Genomic DNA, 10,325 nt, shown 5'->3' with positions numbered 1-10,325 from the left:
TTTGTGGAAAATTTATTTAAAAAAAGTCTAAATATTTGTTTGTTGTTAACTCATTTAATGCATTTACTAATTTTACCAAATTCCTATACATCCGTGTTATTTTGATGACTTCACTATTATTTTAAATTTGTTGTTTTCTGTATTATTACAGAATAATACAGAAAACATGTGTGCACTCTCAGAAAAAAAAAGGTTCAACTGGGGCAGTGCCCTTTCAAAATGTACACTTTTGTACCATATTTACCCCTAAAGTGTGCATATTCTGACACTATTGAAATGTGTGAATATATAAGAAAAAAAAAACATTTAATGACATCTCTGATTATTTTAATGTAATTTATTTTAAATGTTATTTCAATTTATTTAAATTACCAAGCTTTGTTAATATTGTTCATATATTATTATATACGGTATTATTCAGTTACGTTTATAATTAACAGAATTTATACATAGCAATGTTAATGTGCTGATAATGTTGTCTCTGGTGCTAGAGTTCATCGTATTTTATGTCATTGCAGCTTCCATACAAAGAATGGAAAATTAGTCTGCGCTGACCCAGAACAACATTGGACGCAGGACAGAGTTGAGTGCCTACGGTATGAGAACGTATCTTATCAATCACTAACATAAAATGCAGTCTTATCTCATATTATACCCTTAAGAAAATTAACTGATGGAAAAAAAATGTTCCCTGTGCCCTTTAGGATGAAGGCTGCGGAAGTGAAGACTGGTGGTTTTTAAAGCTTTAAGAATGCCAAAATGGAGAGGCTCTTCTGGAGATGTTTTTTTATTATTATTATTATTATTATTATTATTTTGGACTGTTTCCCTCTTTAATAAAGAGATCTTATATTCTATATATTGGCATCACTTAATTGCACTCTTGTACAGAGTATATATGGAGGGGAAATACAAGGTAACTTTACTATACTGTGGATTTTAAACCTCTTGTTTATATAATGCAAAATATTTTTTAGCTCTTTGTATTGAGCTGTTAACTCACTAATTCAGTTCACAATTTTTTTTTTTACTAATTCAGATACTATTTAAATGTTACCTATAAAGACTTTGATGTATTCACAGAAATTATATATTTGATATTGTTCACAAATGGCTCTTAAGGGTGCATGTATTTTTGTCGTTATTTTGTGGAATGATTTGACTAACCCTTTGGTTAGTCAGTGCTGCCCTCTACTGTTAAAGCTATGCCAATATGATAAAGTAGGAAATGTTTTTCCATTTTTAAAAATGTAATAAACATTTTATACAATTGTATAGATAAGTAGTTTTTGTATTATATTACATTTCTCTTATATGTATTTTTAAATAAAGTTCCTTAATTTCACTCTGCATTTTTGTGATAAACTACAACTCAGCACTACAATGTCATTGTCCTTTGTGTTTCTGAATTGTGGTCCTTAACATTTGCCCCAAAATTAAAACACAAACTAACTATGGGTTTCTGGGCCTCTGGGTGGTGTTTTTAACTTATTCATAAGGCAAAACATTTCAGAACTCTATATATTGAGATGGGTTAATTATTAACTCACTAATTTAATTCACTATTTATTTATTTGTACTAATAAATAAAACACCTTTAAATGTACTCACTTATTGTGCTCTATACATCACAGTAATCCACTTGACTGCAGTCCATCAATTGATGTCTTAAGAAGCAAAAAGGTGTGTTTGTAATATATTTTTGGGTGAACTATTCCTTTAAATTCAAAGCTGGTGAAACCATCAGAACAGTCTTTGAATGGGTTTAGATGAGGTCATGAGAGGGAAATCATAAGTTAGTAAATCTATAGCTTTCCATTAAATCTAACACACCATGTGTCATAACAATCAGGTGCATACATGAAAAGATTTTCCAGGAAAAAAAAAATATATAATTCTTTACCTGCACATTTTCAAAAGATAACCATATTGATTTAAAAAAAAAAAAAAGAAGAACAAAAAGTCTTATTTGGATGGCTGGGATCTAGGCCGGCCCAGAATTGTAACCTTTTCGAGCCATTTTGCTACCGACAGTGTTGAATTGTTTGAGCTGCGCTGAATTTTCTGCAGATCTTCTCTTATTTAAAGGCACAATATGTAATTTTCACCGCTAGAGGGCGCGTATTCAAAATAAACAAATAGACAAAGGCGTAGTTTGATGACTCCATGACTGAGTGTGGAATCATGGGAGTTGTCGTCTTCATCCTCACAGCCGATGCAATCCGACGGGACTCGGGCAGAAATCATGTTCATGGATGAGCTAATGACTTATTAACGTAGTACAATGAAGCAGGGTGAGGCTGAAAGCCTTCGAAGCGAAACGAGGCCGCTGAACGAGCGTGACACACGGCTCGAAAACAGCAGAGCTTTTATTATGCCACAGTCGAGTGCTTCCGCTCCTTCCAGTCGTGCGTATGTGGAGAAAAAAAGCAGCGCTGTTTTATCATACTAGATACATTTGAAAGTTCTGTTATTATGCTACTCTGTGCGATCGTCACCGGTCTATTAAAACGCACAACATATTAAAGCGTCTTTGGTGTTTCCATGTTTTCTACAAAACAAAACCGGAAATCAAGGGTGTATGATGTCATTGGCAGGCGACACAATGACACTATGGACACGGTCCGTGTCACTAGTTAAAATTGCTTATTTCTCTGGATTTAAACATTCGCAACATTTGGGATAATGTAAGTACACAAGTCAGCAAAATATATAACACTGTTCTAGTGGTTTTTGGATATTTTAATAAAAAAATCTTACATATTGTGCCTTTAAGACAATGAGCAAGTGAAAGTGTACTGTTAGTGGCTTCTCTCACAATTATCCAGTTGCTCAATGTAATTTGGTAATAGCACATCCTTGTCAAAGTTGTGCCATGCTTGTTATAGTGACCTGCAAATCACAACAGCAAATCTTCTCTGATCTGCTATTTCATTCAGACGAAACCTGTGCTCTTTAGTGTTTAAGAATCTAAACACAAGTGCACTAATGCACTAAATCTAATTGGCACAACATGAGTAAAGAAAAGAAAGAATAAAAGGGTTTTATTCACCACTTCCGTCTTCACCTCCATTTTCGGCTCTTAGCCAAAAGTTTTCATTTCAGTGGATTTCATAAAAGCAAAACTTAACGGATCTCCTGTTTACCTCAAGACAAAATCTGTGCTCTTTATTTAGGATATAAACACAAGTGCAAAGTAATTCAAAAGTCATTTTCATATTTGGATTTGTTCTTTTTTTTAGTTATATAATTTGGAAGAATTTTTAAAATCTTACTGCATAGAGCACATGAAAAAATATATACGTGCACAGGGTTTATGAGAAACCTAAAAGAACCGAAAACGCCTGCAGTGCTTGCACAGCACAAATACTCCCAAGAGTAAAAAGGAACAAACACAGCTAGGAAATTTTAATTCACCACTTCCACCACTTCCTTCTTTTCCAACAGTTTAATTACTCGGCCAAAAGTCTTGTTTTCATTTGAACCTTCGAAACAGACAACAAGGTAAGCTTATCACACATATGATTTATGGTGCAAAGACAAAAAAAGTAGGTCAAGCAGTGTGTGAATTACAGGCCTATGCTGTTTTTGGGAGCTAATAGGCCTAGTATGTATTGCACAAGGGCACAAAAAGATGACTTTTATTATAATTATTATTTAATTACGTATTATTATTATTATTCAGAATTATTTATTAAAACAAATTGTAACAGATTGCCGGCTTCCCTTAAAATATGAGTGCGCCCACGCCGTCCTGCACCCCAGACAGAGATGCTGTCTCTTCGACTACACCTTTGAATGAAGACGTCAACCAAGGTGAGCACTTATTAATAACAGGACCTTGTAAATTATGTTAATAACATATGTCAGGGCTCGAAATTACCGTTTGCCCGTCACTGTATGTAATGGGAGAAACGGTCAGTCAGGAGAGTAGAGCTGCACAATTCTGGATAAATTGACAATCACGATTTTCTTTCTTTTTTCAAATAGAGATCATGATTCTGAACAGACAACTAAACAAAATAGCATGTAATTTAATAACCTAGATGTTCTGACAAAATGTTAATTGCTGCAGTCTATTTATTTCTTATTGATTTATTTTGAATTGTTTATTGCAAAATCTGCACCTCTTCTGTGGCTAATATTAATTTCATAATGATCCTTACTCCGTGAAGTCAAGCAGAAGTTAAGTGACTGTGCAAACACTACTGGCCCATTTTGGGTGAACTAAATATGCAAGATTAGTCTTACATGTCGCTGTTTATAACACAGGGTGTTCATCCTTTGCTGGGCCGATTTAAAATATATATATAGAATTTGGTATAAATTAAGAAAATGTGACTCTGGCTGTGAAAACCCAGCTAAAGTCATTTTTTGTTATTTACTACATAATTATTTTTGTGATTTTTCTACATAAAATCAACCTTCATAAGGTAAAGAACATTCTGTGAAAATGTAACCTTGATATCTTTAATATCGACTGAGTAAAGCCATGTCAAAGATTGAAATCATAGTGAAATTAATGGTCGAAATCAAACTTTGATGCTTATCTCATAACTAGATTTTGAGACTTTAGCCTGGATTTCACAGAGAGGGTCACATATGTAAGTGCTGTGACAAGTCCCGTTTAGACTAACGCAGTACACATATTGAAATCAAACTTTGATGCTTGTTATCTCATAATTAGATTTTGAGACTTTAGCCTGGATTTCACAGAGAAGGTCACATATACCCACTTCCAGGCACCATTACACCTCATATCCATATAACGTTAAAGGGGTCATATGATGCTGCTAAAAAGAACATTATTTTGTGTATTTGGTGTAATGAAATGTGTTTATGCGGTTTAAGGTTCAAAAAACATTATTTTCCACATACTGTACATTATTGTTTCTCCTCTATGCCCTGCCTTTCTGAAACGCGTCGATTTTTACAAAGCTCATCGTTCTGAAAAGCGAGGACTGCTGTGATTGGCCAGCTATTCCAAGAGCTTGTAACACTTCAAAGAGAGAGGAAAAATTTTAATCGCATCATATGACCCCTTTAATTAACTTGGGTCCTTGGGTCAAATAAAAAGGAACCAGCATCAGACCAGTCTCTCATATCCATATAGTTACTTTGCTTGGGTCAAATAAAAAAGGAACCAACATCAGATCACAATCTTTTGACGAGTAACCTGTAAAACAGATGAGCCAAGTCTTACTAGAGTTACTTTACATCTGTAAATTTTGTAAAGTATTTTAAATTGTAGCCTACATCTTACTGCCTGATAATACAAGCCTGCAGCAGCGCCGCACCCAGAAAGCTAGAAAGCAGGGTTGCCAGGTTTTCACAACAAAACCCTCCCAATTGCTACTCAAAAGTATCCCAATCGCTTCGAGGGGATCCCCCATTAAAAATCGCGTTCCGGTTTGGGTTGGGTTTCCCCGGTCAAATTCGCATTTCAGGGGCTAAATATCGCGTTATTGGGGTCGCTTCAACCCGCGAACATGAAAAACAACCCACGGCAACACTGCAGCCCAATTCCGCGGGAAAACCGCGGACTTGGCAACACTGCCAGGAAGTGACGTTGAGTTACGCGCGCATCTACGTGTAGTGTGTGTGAGTACTGACTTTCACCGGTGCTTTGGGGAACGAGCGCGTGGTGAACATAAAAGAAACAAATTCGCATTTACAAGTACTGATAACGAAACGCACACAGGAGGGAAAAATAATTTAAAAGAGCACTTTTCTCATTTAAAAGTAAGTACTTTGCGTTTCAGTAAGCCACTACGTTTTAGCTTTTATGAATTAGCAGGATGGCCTGCAATGTGACAGCTCAATGATAACGTCACGCTGTCAATGAACTTAATGCCATGCTTTGGGTTAATAAGTTGATTGCTGTTTAAGGCGGATTTGCTCTAATGGTAAAATGAGCAATATGCACATTACTTATGTGGTTAAATCTAAAAAGATCCATTGACAGTCACCTTGCAGATAATTTCAGTTAAATTCCGATAAGTTCAGTTTTATGTAATATGAATGTCTAGCTTGGCATGACATAATCTGAATTGAGTGTTATTTGTGCTAGTGTTTGTATGAATTATTTCTCTAGAAAAAAAAAAAAACCGGGTTAGGAGGAATTAGATGATTTCGCCACGTGCGTGTGAACAGGAAGTGCTAAAGATCTCTGACCTTCAAGTGTTCTCTAAAGAGTCCGGAATAAATATTTTTGCTTTCTATTGATATATCAACTTATTAGATACTTTACAGATAAGAAATAAAAATATTTATATTGTAATTTGTCCTTGCTGCGTTACAACATGTAACTTCCTTGTAAGTAACCTTGTGTTCTCGAGATAAGAATAACATTGATATAGTTATTTTGTTCTCGGTGTTCTGCAAGAAGTGGTTTATAACCTGATTTACAATGGAAATCATTATGGACCAGCTTCCATATCAGAGTCTGATGCTGGTTGTGACTCTCACATGGTCTTCATCAGTCACAGCACACCCTCCACTTTAGTGTGAAGCTCTCTGGGTATTTGACCATGTGCTTAGGGAAAAGATCTTCATTCATCCTTGTTTAATAGAGCTTGAACTGCATTTATGCTTGCAGGGCTCAACAATAAGGTGTTTTTTCCCCCCTAGTCACTGGGGCCGACATATCGATATCACATATCCAACAAAGTACTTTTTGCTTTATCTCAGCATCCGCCCTGTTATTAGATACCTTTGCTTGCAGAATAAATGAATCAGGGCTGACTTTGCATTTAAAAAGTTTGGAATTTCAGGTTTTTGTATTTGATTTCAAACTTATTTGTGTGTAATTGCTTTCCTCTACAAGGTTGTTTTGTTGAAACAGGATGAATGCTGGTTTGTGTTCAACAACCTTCAAGTATCATCACAGACAGATCAGGCGTCATCAACGACACAATCTAAAATAAGGAAACGGTTGCTTTAGGTGTCCATTCTTCTCAAATCGTTTTATTTATTCAGAATGTCCTGACTCATTCATTATTGTTTAAGCAAGTCTTAACTGACAAACTGTCCAGTGAATCCGCATGTCATTGTAGTGTTGCGAGACTGAAAATGCCGCCAATTGTTCTGTTAGGTTGTTAAATTAGTAGGAAGTTGCTAATCTAACCACACAAACACTTCCTGTAACGCAAGACCGTTTTTGTAATTCAAACTTTAGCTTGAATTACAAAAAGGATGTAATAAACCTCAAAGTGGCATTATGAGGAATTATGAAAACGTGTGTTTTGTTTTTCCCCGTTTTTATTTTGCTAACTTTCTTTGGTTAGTGTAAATAGTTTAGTAGGCCACTAGATTTAAAGTACACAGTATTTCACAATTAGTAAATGTTTGTGGTGCACATGTTGCCTTATCAACATTATATAATCTCCATATTGATTCTTATCAATGCTTTAACTAGCTGTGGAGCCCCGCGGTAGAGGGTGGCTCTGGCTTTTGGATGGTGTTCAACGAATCAAAAGACTACCTCTTTTTTTTCAGTGGATAAAAACATTTTTGGACTTTGAACAAGGAGGGCTGTGTTTATGAATTCAGAGACTTCAAAAAGAGCACTTCGACTGAGTAGGAGCTTGTGAGAAACTTTGTGTTGCTAAAGATATTTTATATCTCTTTCGTTTCAGATTCCATGGCAGGAACAATTGATCAGGCCAAAATGAAGTTTTCGAGAATAGTAAGTGCTGTTTTTGACAAACTTGTTGTTTTTAAAATGTTATATTTTAAGTATTTTAATACTTTACTGTATATATTTCTCTGGAATTTGGAGCCTCTTTTTTTCCCCTCTGATAATAGGTAAACAGTCGCTCGTACACCCGGTTCAATCAATCTCAGAATCCTGATGGAGAGAGCAGCCGTGTGGAGGTGAAGCTTGCTGTGGATGGTGAGGAGGAAATGGATGGAATAGAACAAGAACAAGAACACGTGCAACGTGACACGTACACAAGATCCAGTCGTTCTGGGCCATGGAACAAGTGGAGGTTTCTGGTTTGGGTGGGTGGAGTGCTGGTCATCTTCTGTGTAGGTGAGTGTCTTTGCAGTTTATTTTTTTATTTTTTTACTGTATCTGACTGAATATGCAGTCATTATTATGTATTAATGGACCCTTTGACATCCATTTAAGTTTGTCCCAAATTCTGCTTTATTTCTTTCTATTTTCACATTTAAATAGCAGTCCTTTTTCCTTTTCTGTGTCACAGTTTGATTACATTTATTCAAATTTTGCCAAATTCTGTGACATTCTACATCATACAGTGAATTCCATTTTATTACAGGATTCTGCGATTGGAAATCATAGGGCCATGTAAATATTAAGAAATTAAAATTGAAATATTGATATGACTAGAAATTATTTTATGTTAGAAGAGATATTAAATTGGTTGCCTGGGACAGTGGTCAGTTCAAAGCCCCTGTGAGTGATCAAATAAAATCAAGTGTTTCAATGAGCCATGTAATAAGTTGTTTTTAGGAGATGTTATCAGTTTCTAGTGCTCATGTGAGAAACCACACAGTTTTCCCTCTACTTTTTCCCTGTCCAAGGTTTACTCATTGGATACTCTGTCCACCGCAAGTCTGAGTCTGCTTCCTGCTCTCCGGGAGATGGTGTGATCAAGCATGACCCTGAAGATCCACCTAATCAAGAATTTCCACCAAATGATCCACCTCCTTTGGATTGGAGTGAACTTGTTGGACTTCTGAATGATAAACTGTCATCTAAAGTCATTGCAGATAAATTAAGGTAACTGTAAGTCATTGAATATTATTGCTCTTGTGAGCATTATTGGTTTTAACGTTAAAACAATTGTGATGACGTAACTTTAAATATGCATTTCTGTCATTGAACTTCGCTGACTTTCTGTTCCTCTTCCATTAAGCGAGTATTCCCAGGTTGTCCGTAAAGCAGGATCATCTGCAGATAACAAGTTAGCTGATGATATCCATGATATTTTCACGCAACTGAATATGGACCCCTGGGTTGATGAACACTATGTGAAGCTACAGTTTCCTAACAGGTCAGTATCAGCTACATTACAGCAAAATAAAACCTCTCAAAACACCACAGTAACTGCATAGCAGCACTCTAGAACACTGCACAGCCACATGCTAACATATACCTAACACTCTAAAAACATCTCTGAATACAATAAATACTGTATAGCAGCATGCAAATAAGTGTATAACACTCTAAAAATAATAACACTCCTAATAAAAGGCATTAAAAAGTCTCAAAATGTCTTAAATTCAGATTCGATGGGTCTTAAATATTTTTGGTCACATTACTGCTAAAATATCTTAAGTCTGACGTAGGGCTGTGCAATTAATCGCATGCGATTGTCACGCGCATCTCGTCAGTAAAGCCGGTCCCGTGATCAGTAGTAAATCTCCATCACCTGCTTTCAGATTGAGCGGCATTCACTACACAGAGCCGTAGTTCACTGACAATTAGGCAATATCGCGTTAATAATCGCAGATGAATCGCATTTGTTTATGAACGTGATATCGCCTAGCTTGTCAGTGAACTATGGCTCTGTGTAGTGAATGCCGCTCAATTTGAAAGCAGGTGATGGCGATTTACTACCAATCACGGAACCGGCTTTACTGACAAGATGTACATGACAATCGCATGCGATTTAACGCGAATGCGAATTAACTAGCACAGCCCTAGTCTGACGGACCTAATGACCGTTTACAATCATTGGACAGACCGAAGATTTTTTTTTACTCCCCCGTGGTAAGTTACTGCATCATCAGAGAGAATCGCAGTAGCAGAATACAGGTCGAACTAACTTCTTAATGTTCTCAAAAAAATATATAAAATAGGTAGAGCTACAGCTGATCAGCCTTCTAGCTAGTTTAAAATGTTTTTTTTTTTTTACTTGCCCGACCGGACAAATAGCCTGATTAAAACATAAGTGACAAAAAAAAAAAACAGCGAAGCATTGAAACGCGAGAATGATTCTTCTAATTTTATTAGCCTACATTCAATGTAAACAGTGTATTTCTGGTATCAAGGTCGCGCTGTTGAAGCTCACTCTGTTTGTCTCTTTTTGAGGGAACAAATGAGCGTTAACAGCACACATAAAGAAACACACGGAGTTAAACATTCTAAATGTTTAGTTTATTCATAACATGATATAGTTAAGTAACATACCATGACAAGTGAGCTATTTTGCTGAATATTCTCACGACGCAAAAAAACATTCAAAACACCTACAGTGCACACGCATTACGTGAAGTCTAGTGCGCTCTTTCACTGCATGATTCAGTCTATTAAAATACATTCAGAATGATCACAAATTCAAGACATGGGGGCA

General features: G+C 36.0%; 2 protein-coding genes and 1 long non-coding RNA gene across 4 annotated transcripts in view; all 3 read left to right on the top strand.

Annotated features, from left to right (window-relative positions):
• The window catches only part of LOC107685470 (C-C motif chemokine 20-like), a 1,822-nt gene extending 1,043 nt beyond the window's left edge, over positions 1-779 (top strand). The window contains exons 3-4 of the mRNA XM_016482062.1: positions 519-596; positions 705-779. Of these exons, the coding sequence (XP_016337548.1) occupies positions 519-596; positions 705-741 (115 nt within the window). The 3' untranslated portion in view covers positions 742-779. The remainder of the gene's footprint in view (positions 1-518; positions 597-704) is intronic.
• A 4,827-nt stretch (positions 780-5,606) lies between these two features.
• LOC107685451 (transferrin receptor protein 1-like) overlaps positions 5,607-10,325 on the top strand; it is a 10,995-nt gene continuing 6,276 nt past the window's right edge. The window contains exons 1-5 of one of the 2 annotated variants that reach the window (XM_016482035.1): positions 5,607-5,742; positions 7,638-7,687; positions 7,807-8,035; positions 8,551-8,749; positions 8,886-9,023. In XM_016482035.1, the coding sequence (XP_016337521.1) occupies positions 7,643-7,687; positions 7,807-8,035; positions 8,551-8,749; positions 8,886-9,023 (611 nt within the window). In that variant the 5' untranslated portion in view covers positions 5,607-5,742; positions 7,638-7,642. Of the gene's footprint in view, positions 5,743-7,520; positions 7,688-7,806; positions 8,036-8,550; positions 8,750-8,885; positions 9,024-10,325 lie in introns of those variants that run through there. The other variant, XM_016482034.1, reaches the window with a different exon arrangement.
• Positions 7,447-10,325, top strand: part of LOC107685452 (uncharacterized) — an 11,836-nt gene continuing 8,957 nt past the window's right edge. Inside the window, exons 1-2 of the long non-coding RNA XR_001633954.1 lie at positions 7,447-7,459; positions 7,586-7,588. This is a non-coding gene — a long non-coding RNA (uncharacterized LOC107685452). The remainder of the gene's footprint in view (positions 7,460-7,585; positions 7,589-10,325) is intronic.

The sequence above is a fragment of the Sinocyclocheilus anshuiensis genome, unplaced genomic scaffold (assembly GCF_001515605.1).
Source record: "Sinocyclocheilus anshuiensis isolate Anshui unplaced genomic scaffold, SAMN03320099.WGS_v1.1 scaffold862, whole genome shotgun sequence".
Lineage (NCBI taxonomy): Eukaryota > Metazoa > Chordata > Actinopteri > Cypriniformes > Cyprinidae > Sinocyclocheilus > Sinocyclocheilus anshuiensis.
Note: the sequence above shows the minus strand (reverse complement) of the source record. Positions and strands in the feature narration are given on the sequence as shown.